The 22,024-nt window shown below is 40.1% G+C and overlaps 2 protein-coding genes across 3 annotated transcripts; both read left to right on the top strand.

The window, feature by feature from the left end:
- The first annotated feature begins 660 nt into the window (after nucleotides 1–660).
- Nucleotides 661–4,665, top strand: opn8c (opsin 8, group member c). Of its 2 annotated transcripts, none has more exons than XM_088286367.1 (4): nucleotides 661–1,024; nucleotides 2,148–2,441; nucleotides 2,949–3,277; nucleotides 3,494–4,665. In XM_088286367.1, the coding sequence occupies exons 1-4, from the start codon at nucleotides 910–912 to the stop codon at nucleotides 4,016–4,018; spliced, it is 1,263 nt and encodes a 420-aa protein (XP_088142493.1). In that variant the 5' UTR covers nucleotides 661–909; the 3' UTR covers nucleotides 4,019–4,665. The 2 variants fall into 2 exon arrangements, with proteins under 2 accessions (XP_088142493.1, XP_088142492.1); XM_088286366.1 differs by having other exon boundaries at nucleotides 663–1,024; nucleotides 2,946–3,277.
- Nucleotides 4,666–6,379: 1,714 nt separating this feature from the next.
- tagapb (T cell activation RhoGTPase activating protein b) lies at nucleotides 6,380–20,179 on the top strand. Its single transcript, XM_088286365.1, has 14 exons — nucleotides 6,380–6,683; nucleotides 7,255–7,340; nucleotides 10,045–10,215; nucleotides 11,632–11,796; nucleotides 13,745–13,786; nucleotides 14,504–14,588; nucleotides 14,666–14,713; nucleotides 15,183–15,252; nucleotides 15,518–15,663; nucleotides 16,773–16,934; nucleotides 17,285–17,394; nucleotides 17,646–17,832; nucleotides 17,936–18,017; nucleotides 18,333–20,179. The coding sequence occupies exons 1-14, from the start codon at nucleotides 6,609–6,611 to the stop codon at nucleotides 19,415–19,417; spliced, it is 2,514 nt and encodes an 837-aa protein (XP_088142491.1). The 5' UTR covers nucleotides 6,380–6,608; the 3' UTR covers nucleotides 19,418–20,179.
- The last annotated feature ends 1,845 nt before the right edge of the window (nucleotides 20,180–22,024 follow it).

The following is a 22,024-nucleotide window of genomic DNA, read 5'->3' as shown; positions in this document are numbered from 1 at the left end:
ACTTAGGTCATAGGGCACACATCTGGATGCATTTATTTTTTAACGGACTGTCTTCACCTGTCATTTTTAACTTCAAATGTTTTCATTCTGCTTTCTCTGATGTCAGTACAGCATTCCAACGTCTATGATGTTTAAATTTACTCTTTTGAGGTGGGAACGGATGGAACCTGTTTTGTAATCTCAGCTAGATTTTTTTCCCCCGAGGTTTCTTCATTAAATAAAGTCCACTCTATCTTTCTACTCCAAGCATAGAAACACATTTGTCTTTTTACTCCCAGCAGTTGCAGTTCACCATGATGGCCACAAGATGGCGATGTGATTTGTACTATGTGTTGTGCTTTGCTTAAAACATTGTCCAGGACGCCAATTTAATGTCGGAACGTGCTGGTGTTCTGGAGTTTGGAGAGTTGCTGTGATATGTCACACGTGCGTGACATCATGGTCAACTAACCTTCATTCATACTGCGGGACGTACTAAACTTTTTGAATATCGGCCGACTATATTATGGATTTACAGAATTCTATTTATGTTGACTTAAGTGCTTTAGGAAGCATTCCTCGTGAGCAACGTGATTGTTTAAAAAAAAAAAAAAGTATATATATTTTTTATTTAACAAAACACGGGATCCTGAAATAAAAAAAAAAAAATCCTCCCCCCCACCCTTCATTTAATTTGCGTTACAATGCACAGTACAACAGCGATGCCAGTTGGCCACCTAATGAAGTCGCCAGTGGGTGTTACTTTTACACTTGTCGATTACTTCCCAGAATTCTCCCCTTCAAGCGTTTTGCCTGCAGGTGCCGTTGCCGTGGCGACAAGTCGTGCGCCTTGGAGGAGATTAGAATGTGCACGCAAGTAAGAAATGTATTGCTTTTGTCCTTTCTCTGTATTTCGTCCAGCGATAGAAGATGTTGGAGCAGAGGCCCCTTAACTGCACTTCGGACAACCGGACCAACACTTTGTTCAAGTCCAAGTTGAGCGCCGCTGCTGACATCTGCGTGGGACTTGCCATCCTTTTAGTGGGTACGTGCACCATTCGGTTTTTATTTTACAAGAATGCAAATACCTCTAAAATTGATCCTTTTGTGACAATATTATTCCCTTTACATTTTTGAGAGTTGTATCAGGTTGTCGATTTTTTTCTATCGTTAGTCTTTGTGCACTTTGATCATGTCAAAAATAGCTGTTTTTAAATCTATTTCAGAACTTCAGTTCCTCAGTGTAGCCTATTTATCATATGATATATTTTGTATCTGTCATGCTCTTAAAATCAAAGGTCAATAAATTTAAATATTTAATTTTAATTTGTATTTAATTTAAACAATAAAGTCAATAATAAATGAAAATAATATTGTTGGGTAATTATTGACGAAGAATGTCCTGATTGTTTGTTATCATTCATCACAATAATAAGAGTGTGTTGTTGTTCTTTTAAATTAGTGATATGAAATAGTCAGTTTGATGTTATCCAGTTGTACACCACTGCAAACTACAACCATCATAATTCACACATAATGTCAGCCAAAAGTGATCATTTTTATCTTCGTAATTGGTAATTTGACAGTGGTTGGATAAGACCTCATTCTTCTATATTTTGCACATGGTCATAATCGTGTACAATAGAATGATAAAATGTGGGACAAAATCAGAAATAACTGAATTGCATGTCAATCAGTGTCTATTCATTCATCAAAAAACGTTTTAGTTATGTAATTATTTAATTATGTAATTACTGTTTGATTGAGAACAGTTGTGACCGTAGAAGATTTTATTTTTGGGGCGTGTGTGTTTATGAGAAACGTTGACAATCACTGTGCTGTATTGAAAAAAAAAAAGTGTATATATATATATATATAAATATATATATATATATATATTTATATATATATATCAATGACCTCATGGACTAATAGGCCGACTTTGACTCACTTTTCATCACATTATATATATTTCTTTTATTTATATCATATATATATATCATATATATATATATATATATATATATATTTATTTTCAATTTATATTATATATTTTTTTCCTTCAAAAAATTAAATATAAAAATATATTCCTTAAAAATTTTAATATAATAATATATTCATTAAAAAATTTAAAATAATTAAATGTAATCTGTTATTGGTTGCCCCAGTGTTGCTGTCAGTTATTGGTAATGGCACCGTTCTGGTGATCTGCTACCGTCGCCGCAAGAAGATGGTGGGCTCTGAACTTTTGTGTGTCAACCTGGCCGTGGTGGACTTCCTTTGCTGCATCTGCTTCTACCCGCTCTCCATCCTGTCATCCTTCCACCATGCGTGGCTGGGAGAATATGTCACATGCATCTACTACGGCCTGGGCTGCTACATCTTTGGCCTGTGCGGCATGTTCACCATCGCCGCCATCAGCTTCATCCGCTACCTTAAAACGTGCTACAGCTTGGTATATGGTGGGTATTGTCTCCATTTAACATAAGAAGATGTCATGACCTTCACAGTTATACTGCACATGGTTGATGAATGGTTTGCGTTCTCTCCCCATAGCTTTCTAGATTCAATCGAAATATTGGACTTCCTGTGTGGAATCGTGCGTATTCTACCTGTTCTAGTGGTTATCTTCTTAGCAGGCCTTCTTCCCACTGCCATAAAACTGTGTGTTAGTTAGGTTACTTCATGGCCCGATTGTTTTTTTTTGTTTTTTTTTAAATGGCCATTTGTTATGGTTATGCAAAAAAAAAGATTTAGAATATAGGACATACTGTATGTATTCTATATTGCCTGTTTGTAAAAGTATAAGCAAGTTCTACAGCATATTAAAGGGGGAGTCAAGTCAAAAATGTTCTTGACAATTTTATGTTCTATGTTACTCCAATCGTGTAAATATTTGATAAGAACAAACTGTAAAGAAAACAGACGGCTGCATCTTTTGAGAGCTGTTGTGTTTCTTCCTGCAGCAGTGTGGCTGGAGAACGCCAACATCAGGCTTCTGTGCTGCATCATCTGGCTGGTGGCAACAGTGTGGTCCAGCTTTCCTCTCTTCGGCTGGGGCGAGTACGTCCCCGAGCCCTACGGAGTGTCCTGCACCATCGCCTGGCGAGGCTACCACACCTCGGCGAAGGACGCCTTCTACGTCATTTGTTCCTTCGTCTGCTTTACGCTGCTTCCTGTCTTGCTCATCGTCATCTCCCATTGCCAGATTCTCTACAAGATTTCCCGCTTCTCATATTCTCTGTCGTCGCGAGGCATCCAAAACAACCTGAGGCGGGCTGAGAAACGGCTCTCCATGGTGAGCACTGTATGGCTTAGTATTTTTTTTTCCTACTTAATTCATTTACTGCCATTGACGGCTAAAGACGTCAAAGATAATAAATAAAAAATCAATTAACTCGCCTGTTAGTGAATGAGTTAATTTGAATGCAGTGGTGAGGAATGCATTAAAAAAAAAAAAATTGTCCCACATGATTTCCAATGCGATTTTCTTGTATCCACATCTTCCCCTCAGATGTTTTTCTGCATAAGTCTCGGCTTTGTCATCGCCTGGGCGCCGTATGCCATTGTGTCCTTCCTCTTCATATTCCACAAAGGGAACGAGTACATGGCTCCCGAGGGCTTTGTTTTCCCCGCCCTCTTCGCCAAAAGTTCCCACATCTACAACCCGTTTATTTACTTCTACTTCAACAAGACCTTCCAGAAGGAGCTCCGGTCCCTGCTGGTCGCTTTCTGTCCCAACATGGGAAGGAATCGGGTCGGAGTTCACGTCGCCTCCAACCACCCGCCTCCTGACCCCATCTACATCCAGCTCCAGGAGCGAGGCTACGTCCGTCAGGCGTTTTCTTTATCTCGGGATCAGATGCGGAGCAAAAGCACGGGCAAAGGCGCAGGCAAAGGCACGAAAGGTCACAGCAGCATCCATGTCCAGACAAGACCGGTAAACACATGCTGGGGGTCCACACCAAAGAACACAACTGTTCTCTTGAAAAAGAAAGCTGACAACAATTCTTTGCCTGCCTATGAGAGCTCTATTTAGACCAAGCTAAGGCCCGAAGACATCACGATAGAAGTATTGTTGCCTTTCAAGTGTAGAGAACAAACTGTGACTCCTTCAAGTAAAGATTAACACTGTCGTCTCACATTCCCTTTAAAAGCAAAGCGCACTCGAATTACACTGCCAGCCCTGGTAGAATGTTTTTACTTTTTGACGTCTATATCCGTCAATGGGAGTGAATGAGTTCAATGATGTTTTTATGTCATCTGGTGTATTAGTTAAGGACTAATGACATTAATTTAATTTTTTCCACACACTGCAACTGTTATTTGCGGCGGCTGGATACTAAACTCTAGTTTAACTTTGATCCTAACACGACATTATTGTTTCAGAGTCATCTTACAATACACTTTAAAAAAAAAAATGCAGCAGAAGTGTGCAAACACTGGGCTGTCTGTCGTGTCGCATTTCTTCTTGTAAAAATACCATTTGTCTTCACATCAATTGCTGCAGTACTTTGGCATTCGGTGAGTTTTATCGACTTCTTACATTGTTTGATCACACGATGCGAGTTTGTCCTTCAAAGAGCGGAAATCAATACCCATTGTCAAAAAAAAAAAAAAAAAGCACCATCGCGATTAGACCAATCTTTATAGATTTGTGCTTTCCTGCCTTCTCACTATATCATCAATTCCACACAACTCACCTTTTTTTGTGAGGGTGGGGGTGGGGGTGGGGGGGGTGGTGAGAGCTTTATGTTGTTGTTGTAACGTTAGCAAGTCCTGAGTGTCAAATTGTGTTGACCACCTGCAGGCAAATCAACCATGAGTCAATGATACAACATTTAAATGGCTGTGACATTGTACGCCTAGACCAGGTGTGGGCAAACTACGGCCCGGGGGCCACATGCGGCCCGTTAAACGTTTGAATCCGGCCCGCCGAACTTGAAAAAATTGAAATGAATAAACCTTGTTAATTTTTTATTTTCTAAATACTGTGTTTATTTTTTTTTTCAAAGACATATTTATTGTTGTAATGCTTTTGTTCACTTTCATTTCAAATTATAATTTTTTTTCTGCGATGAGGTGAGGTTACCGAAACACTCCATCCATCTACTCCTGGTCCGGGCCCCTCTGTCAAATTTTAGAACCCATTGTGGCCCGCCAGTCAAAGTTTGCACACCCATGGCCTAGACGATGTTATTGAAGTTTACTGTCTTGTACAACTGCACCGCATCCTACTGAATGGTCTGTACTGTCTTTGAGGGGCGGGGTTAAAAAAAATATCCAAATGTGCGACATGTTTGCATGACTGACTTTATTTGTCATTACTTGTTTAAAAACGATGACTATACCAAGTGCTGCATACTGTTACTATGCTGATCTTTGTGCTGTGATTGCATTCATCTCTACATGAGGTTGCGTAGTGTCTACTCTAAATGATATTTTTTTTTAATATAACCTTAAATGGACATATAAATATTTATTTATTTAATATATTATCTATGTGTACTGATTGACTGGAATTCTTCTAAGTCTGTAATAAGAGGGAGATCAAATAAATCCAGCGTCTGAATAGGTGAAATGAGTTTGTCACCAACTTAATGTTCTTCTATTTTAACAACATGATGCCCCTGCAAACCAGAGAGCTGTGGAAACAAAGTACCAATGTAAGCATTTCCTGACTGACAAAGCGTGAAAGTGCGGTGTGATGGCGAAGGAGCTGATTCATTACACCTCCTAATCAGCGAAACAATTTTCCAGATTACTCTTTCTTTTGTAGCAACCTGTGGGCACTGAGCTCGATTTCGATCACAATTATACCACTTATGATAGCGCTAACGTATTACGTGCTATCATAACATTGCAATTTCACATCAAAGGTACTTGATAAGCGTCGTTATATTCCTTTTTGGCGCTGCACTGACACTTAGATCACGTTCACACTGTGCATTGGCAGGGCAACCATTCAGTCACAGGCCGCACATTGCGAAGCAGCAATTCACACTCAGACTTGTGGCGACGCATAGAAAATATTACAACATTAAAAAGTTCAAGTACTGTGACTTTTTTTTTTTTAAATAAACTTCCCCTTTAACATAACACAAACAACCGTTCAAATGCATATTCACGTCACTCTAACCCTAATCTTCCCAGAAATAAATCCTGGTGTGCTTTAACAAACTTGGCCCATAAAGATGATTCTGATAATCCTAATTCAATGAAATAGCCCAGTTCTCCCAACACAGGATAAGTGATACAGGAAAAAAAAAAAATGATTACACCCCTCAATAAGGCACACATGATCTTATGTAAGGAAGCTGCATCAATGGAATAGAACAGGATATGAATCCATTGATAAAAAGAAAGTAGGATGGATGTGGGCAGACTGGCACCATCGGACCGGGTCAAGCCCCGCCCCCCCAGTGTCCTCTTTTTTTGTGTGCCAGCCGGGCCTCCATTGTTACCACCCTGACCCTCATTAGTACCAGTCGGGGGGGGAGTTTTGGAAATCTCTTCAGTAATTGCTCATTTGCAAAACCGCCATTGAACTGAACACTCCTCGTTCTTATCGCTTCCACCTGCAGGGTATCAAGCGACCACCGGGAGGAAGCTCCCCTGAAGGCACCGGCATGAACTCTTCGTTCAGTGGAGGCATCGCAATGAGGAGAGGAAGCTACGATGAAGCCGCGGTCTCTCTGCATCCTGTGAGTACTGTTCTGGCACCGGTGATGTATTGCAAGAGGGATGTGTTGAAATGGTCTTCTATTCATTAAGTTTGAAATGATTATAAAGTTGTAATAGATCAACGCTTGTCAACGAATGAGTTTTATTTCAAGCCAATGAACAAACAAGAAAGAACCCCTGGATGGGATAAACCAGGCGTGGGCAAACTACGGCCCGAGGGCCACATGCGGCCCGTTAAACGTTTTAATCCGGCCCACCGAACTTGTAAAAAATTAAATGAATAAACCTTGTTAATGTTTTATTTTCTAAATGTTGTGGTTTTTCAAAGACATATATATTGTTATAATGCTTTTGTTCACTTACATTTAAAATTATAAATTTTTTTTTTCTCTGATGAGGTGAGGTTACCAACACATTCGATCCATCTGCTCCTGGTCCGGCCCCTCTGTCAAATGTCAAATTTGCCCACCCCTGGGATAAGCGAAGCAAATGGAAGAATGAATGAGTAATGAATGAGTAATTCACGTCGGGTGGTAAATGTAAAACTTAAGAAACCCTCAAGTCAATATTTCTGTTTTTGTTTTCTTGAAGCACTTCCGAAATATGGCTCAGAGACGTCGCTCTGCCCCATCATTGGTTTTGGGAAAGGCTTTGGGCATGCCGTGGTCTTCAATCAGGTTAGTAGGGCAACATCAAATCTGTAACTGTTACTAAACTGTCAGAGCAAGTGTGCAGTCACAGTAGACTGGAGAATCATTCAAAAAAAAAGAAGAAACAAAAAAAAGGTGGTCAAGCAGGAGTCCAAAATTGATGCATTCACTTTTATTCATTGAAATGTATTCATGCCCATCATTGCTCTAATTTCCAATCAAAACATTAAAATTAGGTTAGAATTGATTTCAATTTCTTTAAAGTTGTAAAGTACAACACTTCATTTACAATGCATGATTCAAACATCTCTGCGTGAAGTTAAATACACCCACTTTGCGGTCGCGTGACACTTTTCTCGTGTGGGCTACTTTCGTGTCTTACTTTCATTTTTTTCCAGCAACCTTTTGAAAGTGTTAACACAATAACTTGAAGACCACCATGAACTGGAAAGCTTGAAGACTTTCATGAGTGGGCGAACAAAGTGACCTTTTATTTTTGAGTGGGATTGAAGCATGCACTTCAAGTATGACGTGAAAGAAATCCACACAAAGGAAGGCCGCATAAAACGTCATAAGTGATTTGGATAATGGACGGCTGGATAATGGCTGATTATTACATCCCTATAATGACCATTTTCCAAAATGTACACGCGTCATTCTTAAATGGATGTTAACCTTAGACAGACATGGGCTTTCATTTTCTTAACATTAGGAATGATAATTGATGCTCCTCACAGTCCTGATGTGAGATATGAAGCGGCTCATTATCTTTGCAGAGCATAAACGAAGGGGAGCATTCTAACCAGGCCCGCGAGAATCTCTTCAGCTTGTTATACTGTTGTAGCATGCCCTGCGAACCGAGGATGAGACTTTACTGATGATTTTGCGGTTTATTTTTTGAGCAAGATTTATCCATAACCGTGTAACCTTCGAACCTAATCACCGTAAGAGCTGAAACACATTTCAAAACACACGCAAACAATTAGCTGACATATTTCACATTCAACACTTAATATTTACAAAGACAAAATACTTATATACATCGTTTACACACCTTTTGCCTCTTCGGAGGAGGTGCTAGTAAAAATTATGTCAGTTTTTCTGAGGCTCGATATGAAACTTTTGGCCGTACTCTTCGTTAGTTTACCTTAAGTGTGAACCGTACTAAACAGGAAGTTTGCATTCAAAATAAAAGCACATAGCTTAAACCGGAAGTAGAATGTTTCAATGCAAATTTCAAATGAAAAAAATTTAAAATAAAATACAATAAACAAAATCACCGCTGCGGTTCCTAAAATATGAACATGGTTAGTTACAACTGTTCTTTCGTGAGCTATGACTTTTTTTTTTATTATTCTGTAGGTAGTCGCACGTAGTTGCTTTCATGTGTGCTTGTCATAATATGTCAAGAGCATCGATAGATCAAATCTGTCCTTGGCATCATATTAAGAATTAGCTCTGTGGGAATTTTTTTTATTTTTATTTTGTACCTTTTTTCAAAATAATCACCAGCAAAAGTTAGTTTCAGCCACTTGGTTTTTCAGTTTCGGGAACAGGGAAAGTACCATCACGACTTGCACTGGTTCCATTTCCAAGAATCACTCTTATTGGTATTGGACTCCTGCATTGACTCGTCAGGCAGCAGCATAGCTTTAACAAAAGCATTTTATTGAAGGGTTTAGTAATCAGTTAATCCATAGAAAATGTCAAGGGGAGGTGTAAAATAAACAAGATGGTCCTTTTCATCTTTTGTCGTCATTTCGTTGCCGGAATCAATATGCAATGTTTAGAAAGCCACGTGTATTTGTATTTTTTTTAGCTATAAGCAATCAGCCTTGTTTTCTCTCAAAAATATTATCGGCTTTCCATCAGTGCATACTACACTTGGCATACCACAATGGAAATAAAACATATTTTCAAATCAACTCTTCTGATAGTGTCAGTTAAACAGAACATAGGGAAGTCTGATTTTTTTTTTTTGTCAAACTATCTTGACTTTTAACTTGTAATTTTAAAAATGGAAAACTCACAACAGTCATGTCCCTCGCAGGCCATTATTCTTTACAGTGGTTTAATTTCACTCAAAGGACCAATAAAGTCTGATTTCTTCTGCTCTTTTTCTATTTCTCTCTCTAGCTCGCTACAGTTTATTCATTCATTCATTTATTTACATCAGGGATAAAAAAAAACAGCTGGTGTGCTACTGCTGTGCTCATTTAGACCTCGATTGGTTTTCTGTGTTCTTGTTTTTAACAGCATTTTTTGGGGGGTGTTTATACCACCATAGTGGGCTTTCTACTTCAGCAGGTGCTTTCCCGTTTAGTTTCTGCACCTGCATAATTAAAAAAAAAAAAACTGCTGCAGATTAAGCTAGTCATATCTAATGTAAAAATTGTGCTCAGTTTAATATGTAGGAATATTCTATTCTGTGTTTTTTGGCATTCCCAGGTAGCCCGAACACAATTTGAAGCACTATTAGTATGCATTTGTTCAAGTCCATCAGTCCTTTCTCTTGATTTCGTAGCCTTTCTCCTGGCTGCACCGCGTCTAGGATATGTATGTGCCTGAATAGAATTTCACCATCTATGTGCATCCAATCTGCCCAGGGCCTTCAGAATCAGTTGTGCTCGCTGCTGCAATTTAAAATCCTGTACCAGGTACTAAATGCATGGCCGCCATTGGTGGCTGTTAACTCGTGCGTGTGCGTGTGCGTGCGCCTGGTCTCTCTCAGAGAGGAGACCAACTGCCGGGTGTCAGTGGAGCACAGTCCGTTCGTCCACGGCCTCACCAGTGAGAACGGAGAGCTGCTGTTGGACGAGTGTGTTCTCGTGACGGAGGGCACGAAAACAAGGGAGCGACACCTCTTCCTGTTTGGTGACGTCATCGTCTTCGCGAAGCTCAAGTGAGAAGCCCACATATAAACAAAAGCACCTTTCCCCCCCCCCCCTCCCCACTTCTGAGAGACAAGAAAACTATAACTCAAGCTCAAAATTACTTCACTGGCTGCGCTAAGAAATTATGTGGCTTATTTATTGACGGCCACACCTCTAATGTGGTATCTTTAAACCATATTCATTTGTTTATGCTTTCACCGTAATTATATTTTGGTTGTTTAATAAATGGTTCACATTTGTATACACATGTCTATTATTTAGATTTAATTCCACAAAAAAAAAAAAAAAAAAATCCGATCGGTGTGACTATAACCTTGCTGTGTAAATCTGACTTTAGTAACACGTTACGTCACGTTTCATCACCCATCACCTGACAAGGCAACAATTTTAGCTTGGAACGGACCGAGACTCTTACATAAGTATAGACTGAACCACTAAACCACCAAGCTAAACCACTCCCACCGCCACATATTTTCCAAAATGATTCATACTCTTTTTCAGTACATTTCTGAGTTTATAGTTGGCTAGAAATAGATTATTCAAAAAGACGTTTCCAGGAACCTTTAGAATGGTATTAAAGAGCTCCTCGGAATTCAGGATTAGGATTAGTGATATGAATAATTGTCCAAAATGAAGAGAGCAAAAAAAAATTCTATATATTTTTCATTAACACATTCTGTGCCCTTTTTAGCCAGGAGATACACACTCTTGCAAAATCACTTCAATTACATTTCCTAAAAGATAATTTGAAGCTTAACAGTGTTTTTGTTTCTGCTTAATTGTTGATCGAGAGAGAGAGAGGAAATGAGCATGTTGGGCATATTATATTGATTAGAGTGATATTCATAAAAATACCAGAGTGGGAGAGTGAAAAGGGGAAGTAAAGGTAAAGTGGGTGTTTTTCAGACTTTATTTGCAGCTTACTAGGGAATCTCCACACAGACCAACCGTCTTTGTTTAGTCACCGTGACTGAGTCTGAACAGAAACCCATGAGCAGTGGACAGTTTTGTTTTCTTAGCAAACAATGGAACAGACTAAACTCAAATAAGACACATAGTACTGTAAAAAAAAAGCTTTGCTTTCCGGGTTTAAAAAAAAAAGAATCATTGCGTTTAAATTCACAAGCAAATAGTCAGCATCATTATTTTCATGCTTGAGTCAGAGTGGATGGAAGTTTTCAAGTTCCTAAGTGGGAGGCAAGCCACTGTCAATTCTCGACCACAGTCGGCCCACTTTTCCAGTAGGGACACATTTCAAGGCGGACAGTAATTACTGTAAACAGACTCAGTGGAGTATTTGAATGACATGTTGTGATGTTTTTGTTGTTAAGTCTAACTGTTAACGCCCTTTGGCTAACAAGAGCACTTAAGGGCATATTGGATTTCGAAAATTGCAGCAAATGTTCTCTCCCGCTCTTACGCAGGTCGATATCCAGCTACCGTCTCAAACACCGAGTGAAACTAGAGGATGTGTGGCTTCACGATTTCCAAGATGAGGCAGAGCACGATGAGGGAACGGAAGAGGATGCGGATCTCAGCGTGACCCTCGCCGTGGCCTGGGGCCTCACTTTTTGTCTGGTGTGTTTTGGGTGAGCTGACACTCAGCACAAGACGACATTTATTACGTACATGGCGTGAACAAAGAAATTTGGACGCAGCTCATAGATGTGTCTGTCAACATATTTTCTCGCACATTTCTTTTTTCACTGACACCATATCTTGCCCCATTTCTGACAAAATGGTAACTTAATGCAACGCATTACAAACAGAAAGAGTGTTCATAAATATATGCATAAGCTAACATCTAGCTCAGGGGTGGGAAAACTACGGCCCGGGGGCCACATTTGGCCCGTTAAATGTTTTAATCCGGCCCGCCAAACTTGAAAAAATTTAAATTAATAAACCTTGTTAATGTTTTATTTTGAAGTTTTTCAAAGACATAAATATTGTTGTACTGCTTTTGTTCACTTTCATTTAAAATTAAATTAAATGTATTTTTTTTCCCCCAATGAGGTGAGGTTACCAAAACACTCCATCCATCTGCTCCTGGTCCAACACCTCTGTAAAATTTTAGAACCCATTGTGGCCCGCCAATCAAAAAGTTTGCCCACCCCTGATCTAGCCACAAATCAAATGTCACTACTGTATTATTAAAATTGTACATAGAAAGATGAAGTTTATGAAGTGGGTAATTAATATATAACGACTGTTGTTTTAGCACTTTTGGAATGATTGCACGTTTTTGAACATCTTAGTACAGATGTTTCGAACATCTGTTTGCCTGGCATCCATCAAGGGGTATTTTGGCATTGTGCTTCGAATGAGCCGACTCATCGCTGCTCAACGGCATGTTCTCCAAATCGTATGCGGCTGTCATTTTTGTTAAGCTGAGTCTGAGACCAAATTGATCTTTATTTGCTTTGCTTGTGTGGCACTGTCTTGGTCTTCTTTGACGTTAAAAGGCCACTCGTTCTGTTGCAGCCTGCCACTGAAATACTCATCAGGCTGGGATTGACGTAAAAATTATTTCACCCACCCCTTTCTCACACCCCACTTTAACCCACCCTCTCTTGCTCCCACACTTTGCCCCCCTCCCCGACTTTCACACCTCTCTCGCATCTCTCATTATTCCCAAAGTGCTTCTGACTTGTCTCCATCCATCCAGTGTACAGAAGGCAGCGGCTGAAAATAAGCGATCATGTGATCGGTGGCCCTCGGAAAAATAGAGAAATCGCAAAGAGAAAGTTCACTCGACAAGATCACGAGACAAACTGTTGCAAAACAGGAATGATGTGGTTGTCGGTCAAACCGATGACCCTCTGCAGGGTTTCTGTGGAAATACTAGCTTTTCTTATAAAGTACTGTATCACAATCAGTATAAAAGTCTCAATCTATTTTTTAGAAATTCTCATTCACCAAGTCATTTAAAGGAGATGCGCAAAGACCACAAACGTTTGAAAGCATTTTCACTCACGGTGGCAGCACTTCATCTCAATGCCACTGAAATAACACAAAGCCGAGTCATTTGAGGTCGCTGATGCTAATCTGTGCTAACACTGCAGCTCTGTGTTTCCCTTTTGACGTAAATGTAGTAACATTGTTTGGCTGCTTTATTATGTCATTTAACCCCAACTCCCTCTTAAAAACAAACAGCAATTCACAATTGATGAGTAAAGAGACCCAACTTTATGTTGACAAATAGTAAAAAGTCATTTCCCCATGATTTGTCCTTTTCAGTATTACGATCAAATAAAAGCTAACGCTCCACGACGTCAATTATGCAGCGGACGTGGGTTCAAGCCCCACCAATCCAAAAGGTGTAGGCACCTGCCATTTTCCACCGATGGACTGCAAAGAGCAAGCAAAGGTTGTTTGGTTGGGGGACGCCGTGACGCAGCTTCCTGTTCCCATGACTGACTGAGTTACACTTTCCACCTCGTCAAAAGAGCCCCGTGACAGCTCGCGTGGTCTCATTCTTCGTTTGATCGTTGCGGTGTGGATTAGAAAGTCATACTCGTGTTGTGATTTGCCTTGCAGTTCTCCTGAGGTGAAGGCACGTTGGTTTGATACCCTCCACAGGTAGGAGATTCTGATTGTTGTTCAAGTTTTGTTTTGGATTCTTCCATAAAATTGTGGACTTGAGGGGGATTGTAAAGCTGTTTTGAGCGTTGGGACTGATGTGGTACTATTCTGTATTATTGCCTGATCTAAATAATCGAAATAGAATGGAAATAGGACGACATGAAAATGATGAGATGACTGCTTAGAATTCGGAATCATTTACATTATTATCATTATACAATTATTTGTTTTAATTTATTATAATGCCAAATCATAGTACAAAATATAACAATAGTTCACCCGTGAGCCTATAGCCCATTGCTAACAAAAACAGCAGCACCGGGGCATGTAATGAATATATATTTTTTTTTTGGGGGAATTTGAATGTTAAAATATTTTGCATGTCGTCTAAAAAAATGTTCTTGTCTTTCATCCAATCTTCACAATTTATTTTGTAAAATAGCTATTTCGGTTTCTCTCCACTTTCTCTTCAGAAAAAATTACAACATGCCAGTAATAACAATATTAGTTAATATTAGTCATCAAAAAGCCACTGTTTGTGGAATAAACTTTGAAAAGATTATTTTTATTAATCAGAGGGTTGTGCTGCCTCAATGGCAGACCAATTTGGAGCTCCCTCACAAATTCCCTCAAGGCAAACAATTAATAAATAAATTACAAACAAGGCTTTGCATTGTCTTTAATTCATATTTATGTGCTAATTTTTTTTCCCAGTAAAATCCATGAGGCAAGAGTCAAGACTGGTTTTGCTTCATCTTGTCCAGACATCCTCATGAAGGTGTTAAGTGGCATCACTGCAGTAAGTACGACTTTTGTCCTTACAGAATAGGCAAGCTTATGTAAAAAGGTCTGACTGATTTCTTTTTTGGCATTTAGACTAAAACTCTCATTGGAGGAGACATGGAACAATTTGTCAGCTTCAATGTAAGTACAAATCTCCTTTTAGTGAAAATGCAAAATAAAGGCCAGCGCAATTTTGCATTAATTTGTTCAGATTCATTCTTACACGGCACATTTGGAAGAGTATCACGGCATGAATAACCAGTCATCTACTCCGTAAACAAACACAGTGTTGCTCAAACTCTGGTGTGAGGATGTCAAAGGGGTGGATGCTTTTGTCAGTATGTTAAACTCTATTTGAACATGAATATCAATAAAGCGCAATGAAAAAAACAACCATTGGTGTTACAGTTACACATGTCTGCAAAAAGAGAGACTATTAATGGATGTATTTTTTTTGTATGAATTATTTTTTTTTTATTTATTGTGAGCGAGGTTTTTTGGTGTGGAAGCAATAAGGCTTTTTTTTTTTTTTTTTTTTTTTTTTTTTTTTACCCATCCGCATTCTCCTGTTCCTCTTCTAAACTCAATAACCGTTTTATTTTGTTGCCAGGGAGATGTAAATACTTCAACTGTGGCCCACTTATTGAATAACCAAGAGGACAAGCAGATGCAGACGCTTGGTGAGTTCAGATCGACTTCCTTTTTTGCAAATGTTCCTCAATGGCAAATGTGCAACAGGGAGGGGCCCTGCAAAAAGTGCCATATGTGCTGCGGTATGAAAGCAAAGTTGAAAAAACCGCATGCACAGAGGGAGGAAATAGTCATGTGCAAAGACTCCGTCACGATGGCACTCCTCACACACGAGCTGCGTTTCGAATGAGTCGAGTTGCAGCGAAATGCGTACGTTTGTCGAGCTGATGGATGGAACATTATTGGTCCCGGCAGAAACTAAATGGAACTTGGTGAGGAAGCTGAGGAAGGGCCCGAGTTTTATCAGCAAAGCTACTCAATCGGATGCCAAGTCTCAGCTTTTCGGACGGCCGCTCTGCAAAGTGTGCCCGGATGACAACTCGCTCCCGAAAGCCATCATTGTAAGTCATTCATTTGATTTGTGTGCACTTAGCTTCCTTTTTTAAAAAAAAAAAAATTAAATAGCTGTTTTAATGCAAATATAATGAAACTTCCCTAGTGTTTTTTTTCTTAAATTTTGAAAAATAATATACTGTTTACATCAAATTCGACCTTTACTGTGTCCACTTGAAATGCATAAAAAGCACAATTTTAAATTTTTTCTGTGATTGAATTCTACTGTTTGGTTAAACGGGTTTGATTCTAACCAGATTTTTTTTTTCACATTTTTTTTTAGCAATTTGTGGAGAAGGGGGAAATTTCATGTATATTCTTAATTTTCAAAAGAGGCGTTTAATCACTTGCTCATTTGAACTGAGCAAGTGAATGATGTTTTGATTTGCAGTTTGTGCCTCGAGAAAAAATACATTTTCATCAAAAACGTCAACGCTACATCTGTTGGTTGAAAGACTTTCCTATTAGCAATATTAGAAACATAGATGGGACTGACAATATACACATTTTACACAGTAAGATTTTACAGTCTGGGCAAATAATTTTGAATTATTTTGAATAATTTAAAAAAAATTAATCGACAGTTTATAATAATGATAAGAACTGCTGATGATAGTTAAAAGCAAAAAACAACAAATTTGGACTTGATTTTCATGATTGTTGTAGTGCAGGCTGGCAGATATGAAAGCAGGGAGTCTGCGCTGCTGTAGGAGCGATCAAAGCTGACCAATCACAACCAATCAACGTGGCTTCTTTCATTCCGTTTAAATGAAGTGCGCTAGTCGTGCGCTGACGGAAGCACATTTGCGTTGTGACGTGGGCTCTTGTTGACCACACCCCCAAACTCCATCGTGGGATGATTTAAAAGAAAAAAAAAAAAGAAAATTCCAGTCCAATGATTGAGAGGGCCACAGAAATACTGACAGGGAAGTAAAATCGTAACACCCCTTAAGCTTGAATCATTTCCCTGGTTTGTTTTGAAAAAAATCCACCCTTTTTCCAGTTAATTAATCTGTTGTCCTGGTTGCTTAATTAGAACAAGAAATCATCCGAGCACATGTATTCCCACCACGCCACAAGGTTGACAGGGTAATCTAACCTCAATTCCTCCCGCCAGGAGATGCTGGTGTTGCTGAGGAAAAGGGGGCCGTCCACAGAGGGAGTGTTTCGCAAGCCGTGCAACAACAAGAACATGCGGGACGTCAAGGACAAGCTCAACAACGGCCTGGAAGTGGACATGAAGGCGCAGCCTGTCACTCTTCTGGTCGGGCTGCTCAAAGTATGTCCCATTTCGTTATCTTGAAATATACTACTTTATTTATCGTTTCACATTTTTTTTTTGTTAGCACATTTTGAATCTATATTGATTTTTTTTTTACTTTTAATTGTAAAGATTCAAGTTTATCATTGCAATATGAGCCTTGTGTGGATTCATGAACTTTTAATTGAAATTATAGCGCCTCTTTGCCAAGAGTGTTAGAGAAGTGGAGAAAATTGAGGGGGGAAAAAAAAAATCTACTTTGCGTGTCATTACCATGTAATTACCCTTTCTTTGAAATGCTTTAATTTTCCATCATAATGTTGCTCACCACGTAGGTCTACAATTCTGCCTGTTATTATTGCTTTTAGAGTTTTCTAAAAGAACTTCCAGGGAGCTTGCTGGGGTCTGACCTTTACAAAGAGTGGATGACTGCCCTGCAGAGAGAAGAGAGCCAGCAGAGAGAGCAAGAGCTCAGAAGGTGGGCTAATGAGTCCCAGTGGGATCATTACGTCATTAATGTGACGCAATTAAGAAAGTTGCTGTTCATTAGTAAATAACTTGCAATTTTAGTAAATAACTTTTTTTTGCATGAGTGCATGTGGTCCGTTTATTTCGTGTGGGTTTTCACAGCCATGCCTCAAACCACTTCTCTTTTTCTGAGTGAAAACGAAAAAAGTGCGCCAAGCTTAAAGCTTTCTTGTTTGTTTCCGCCCTCCTTCCTCTTATCAGGGTGGTCGACAAGCTCCCCAAACTCAACAAAGTGCTCTTGCAGCACCTCGCCTGCGTCCTCTATCACATCCTTGACAATTCTGACCACAACAAGATGGACGCCTATAACCTGGCGGTATGCATCGCCCCCACCTTGCTGCAGATGGAGGTCACGCCGCTTGATGATCAGAAGGAGATGATGAAAAAGGTATTTTAATGTATTATTGTCGTCTTGAGCGGCGTGGTGAAAGATACTTTGACATCTTGCGATATTTACTGGTCTTTTTTTTTTTTTTTTTTTTGTGCTGCAGCTCACTGAGCTCACTCAGTTCCTGATTGAACACTGTGACATTCTTGGAGATAACATTCCACACCTCCTGGACACAGATGAAGGTGCGCAAACAAACCGCTTATAAAGAGTATTGAAGAGAGGTTATGTTGTGTTCACAAGATACCAAGAAGAAAAAAAAAAGATTGGACTGAGTTTTTATGCCTTCATAAGATGTTGCCATAGCTAACAAAAAAAATGCTAAATTAGCTAATTAAATTTTTGAATACCAGAAAACATATTTTTCTGTTGAATCTTCGTTGTTAATGCTCCCTGGTACATATTTTGTCATATAAGACCAGAAAATTTCTCTCCCGAAGCTAAAGTGGGGCTTGACGGAAAACGATTTATAACTATGTAATAACGCATCTGTTTTGCAGACTCCGTTTCCTCTCAACATCACGACTCGGCGTACGACAGCACCGATCCAGACGGAGACGGCGAGGCCGGTAGAAGCGGCTCGTCTCCTTCCCTCAGCCTCAGCGTCACCATTTCGACGTGCTCGTCCGACGCGATCTTCAATTCCAAGCCTGCCTTCAACCGTCGCTGCTCCGAGCCCATCGTCCTGCCCTCGGTGGACGTGCTCAACCTCTGCGGCCATTCCAGGAGCCACGACGACTGCTCTGTTGAGAACTTTACAGAGCAGCCTTTGAAAAAGCAGATCTCTGAGGGATCCTTCTGGCAGCGGCCTGGTTTGTCTCTTTCAAAACTGAGCAGCTGCTCCAACGTGGACCGATTTAGCAATCAAATGGGCTGCTCTAGCTCTTCCCTCGAGAGCGCCGCCTCCAACCAATCGGAAGGCTCCGTCTTCACCAGCTCCCCGGCAGGCTCGCCACTATGCTCACGGAGAACGAGCCAGAGCATCGTTGCACCTCCGAGACCTCAGCGGGACCCCCCCGGGTCGAATCCCGATGAGATGCAGCGTTCACACTCATTGAGGGCCGCGTGTAAGGTCCTCATGCGGACCAGGAGCTTCGGCGGCAGGAACAGTCTGAAAAAGGAGCGCCAAAACGAAAACACCTTCCCTTGTGAAACGCTGCAAGAGGACTCTCAAAGCGAGGCACTCTCTCCGGCCGAGCCCAAGCGCCGGCCCCTGTCGGCCATCGAGGTGTTCAGGCAGGTAGACAGTCGACTGCCCTGCAGGCCGCCTTCGTACGAGCAGGCGGTGCACAGCACGCCTCTCGCTCCGCGGTACGGTTCCATGACCGTATATGACGCCATAGCTCTGGAGAGAAGATCCCGTCCGTCTTCTGGGAATTATTCCTTCCCGCCGAGCTACTTCGACAACCGTCGCACTGACGGTTCCACGCAAGAGGCGCTCGGTAGTGTCGAGCGCAGGCTGGCTTCCCGCGAGAGGGCCATGTCCGAGTCGGTGTCTGCATCGGGTCAACGGGAGGCCGTGTCACGAAGATGCAGCCAGTCTGTGTTTGAGGAATTTCCATATGCTAAAGAATCCTACGTTTGACCGAACTTCAAACGACTGCACATAAATGACTTCTGATACTCAACTAATTTCTTCAAGGCACGTCTCCCGTCGCTTCAGCGCCACTTTTTCACCCTGCGTGTTCTACGTCAGGCCGGAATTTGATTCCCTCCCGATAATTGTGCCTTAGCAGGACATTGTGGCCCCAATTTCTCCCCTACGCTTCAGTCATTTTGTCCTATGACATAACTCCGACTGCACTCTAACAAAGGGTCCGTGTTTCCAGGCTACTCTCACTCCAAATGAACTTTTCTTTCTTTCTGCCTCCGACTAAACTCTGACGGAGAAACGCACTGCAAGGTGTTTTTATTTTCTTTTAATTCCTGCTCAAAGTATGTGCTATATGAATATCACATATGTGTATATATGTATAAATTCTATACGTGCCATTCTTGATTAGTACTATTATAGAGTACAAATGTATTGGTAGATATTTAGTCTATCAAAAATGAAGCTATGAAATTAATATTTAATGCAGTATTTTGCAAAAGTCTTTGGCCACCACAGTGTTTTCTCTTACATTCTCGTGTATCGTCCCTTCTAGTGTATAGAGTCCCTCTTCTTGCAAGCAATTTTTTTTTGTCATTGAGACAGATCATGTATGGTCATTTTTGCAAAGCTAAACACTAGAATAATGGCCTTAAAACTTTTGCACTTCACATTTGTGAGTTTACTATGTGTTTTTCTTGCTTTGTTGAACCGGTCTTCTTCTTCCACTACATTAAATCACATTGTTGACGATAAGACCTCTGAATTTTTTTAACTGAAAAAGAATAGTAGTAATATGGATTAGAGAAGCTGGGGGGTGGAATTTATTTTGAATTTTATGTTTAAAAAAAAAAAAAAACTAGATCAACTTCCCTTTGCATGATTGAGTTATGCAACAAAGTGACAAGACTCATTGAGACAACATTGTGTTCTGACGCATACGCATGAAAAGAAGGAAGCCAGACATGGTCACATGGACGGATTTGGTTTTTCTCTGAATTCCTCATTGCCGCCTTGAATGCGCTTCCTTCCGTGTTTGATAACTGCAAGTTGCTTTTATTCAAGACGAGGATAACGTGATTGTCCCTGACATCTGAAATATTACGTTCCATTGTTAATCTTATCAAAAGTGGTGAAAAAAAAATCATGCTACTAAAAAGCATATTCAACTGCTAGATGTACTTAAACACTAAAATAGCATTTCTGGGTTGTAATTTCCTATCTTGAAATAAATACTGTGGTGCTGTCTTAGCAGCAAGAGAGCACTTATGACTCCATTCTAAAAATATTGCAACGGCAAGGTCGCTTCCGATGTTTTTGTTGAGTACTGTCAACATTCGAGATGCGTTAAACAAGTCAAGAGAGAGGACCCACTTTTCTTCTTTTCAAGTGGGTCAGCTGCTCAAGTGGGGGAGTAATAACACGGTTATAGAACACGAAGAGCCAAACGCTTGACCGAAAGATTGAGCTTGTTCGCCAGCTTGAAATTTCGGGTGACTCTAAGGTGCATTCTATGAGAGATAACGTATACAAACCGTTTGAAATCTCTTAAGATAGGATACCAAGAAAAGGAATCGGAAATCTGAAACATGATCGCAAACTGGGGAGGATTTCAGACTTTTTAGCTGATCGATATCAGCCAAAATGATTTTTTTTTAAGTTGCTCTAAAGTGCCTCTGGTATTTTTGTATCAATAGATACATAAAGATTGACTAATGGATTGCGAAATCTCACACCTGTTGGGTGGGCTAGCACTAACTAGGACCCCACTATATGTTTACAAGCAAATAAAAACTCAATTTACTTTTATATTTTCCATTTTAATACATTTTGCACAGGTTTTGAATGAATGAAAATCTATTTTCCCACTGCTATAAAATAAATGACCTCAATTGTTGTTGTGAAACGGATGTCTGGCGTACCAAACAATGATGATGCTGTGGGTAGTGAAAAAAAAATGTGTGGAGCCATGCCCTGTCTATTGCATAATCTCAATAGCGGAATAATGAGACAAGGCCAAAGCAGGCCGGCTACCATTTCGCCTTCGATGCTTCTTAACAATAAGTGACTGCTGAAGCATTACCAATGTGACAGAAGTGAATGCACTCATCTGAGCACAAATGTATGATTTCTTTCAATGGTGATGAAAACACATGGCATCGGCCCTAACAAGGTGATGACCTACTGTTTTTGGCTATTTGTGCTATGTTGTGTTGTGAACAGTGTGAACATAGTGCTCCCTTTGATGGAAACGTTACATAACAGTCTGATTATTGGAATGGCAGGTTATGTAACAGTGACACAGAGACGTGCAAATGGGTGCAGAAATTCTCTCATCAATAACACGACCGATACTAAACACTATTTTAGCTGGGTGATTGCTAAAATAAAGTCTAAATAAATGTTTTGCAAGCAATAAAGTCAACATAAAATATTGTATGACAAAATGTGAGCAAACATTTTGCATAATTAAGTACCGGTATTCGGGTTTATCTTTATTTTATTTGGACTAAATGATATTCTGTGTCTCACTTTGTGCTTTCTCACTTAGAATGTTGTGCAAATCAATCCTATTACTCTAACGTAGTGCTAGTAGCTGTA

The sequence above is a fragment of the Idiotropiscis lumnitzeri genome, chromosome 21 (assembly GCF_059441095.1).
Source record: "Idiotropiscis lumnitzeri isolate Australia: NSW breed Sydney's pygmy pipehorse chromosome 21, RoL_Ilum_1.0, whole genome shotgun sequence".
Taxonomy (NCBI): Eukaryota; Metazoa; Chordata; class Actinopteri; order Syngnathiformes; family Syngnathidae; genus Idiotropiscis; species Idiotropiscis lumnitzeri.
This window is presented reverse-complemented; position numbering and strand designations above follow the sequence as displayed.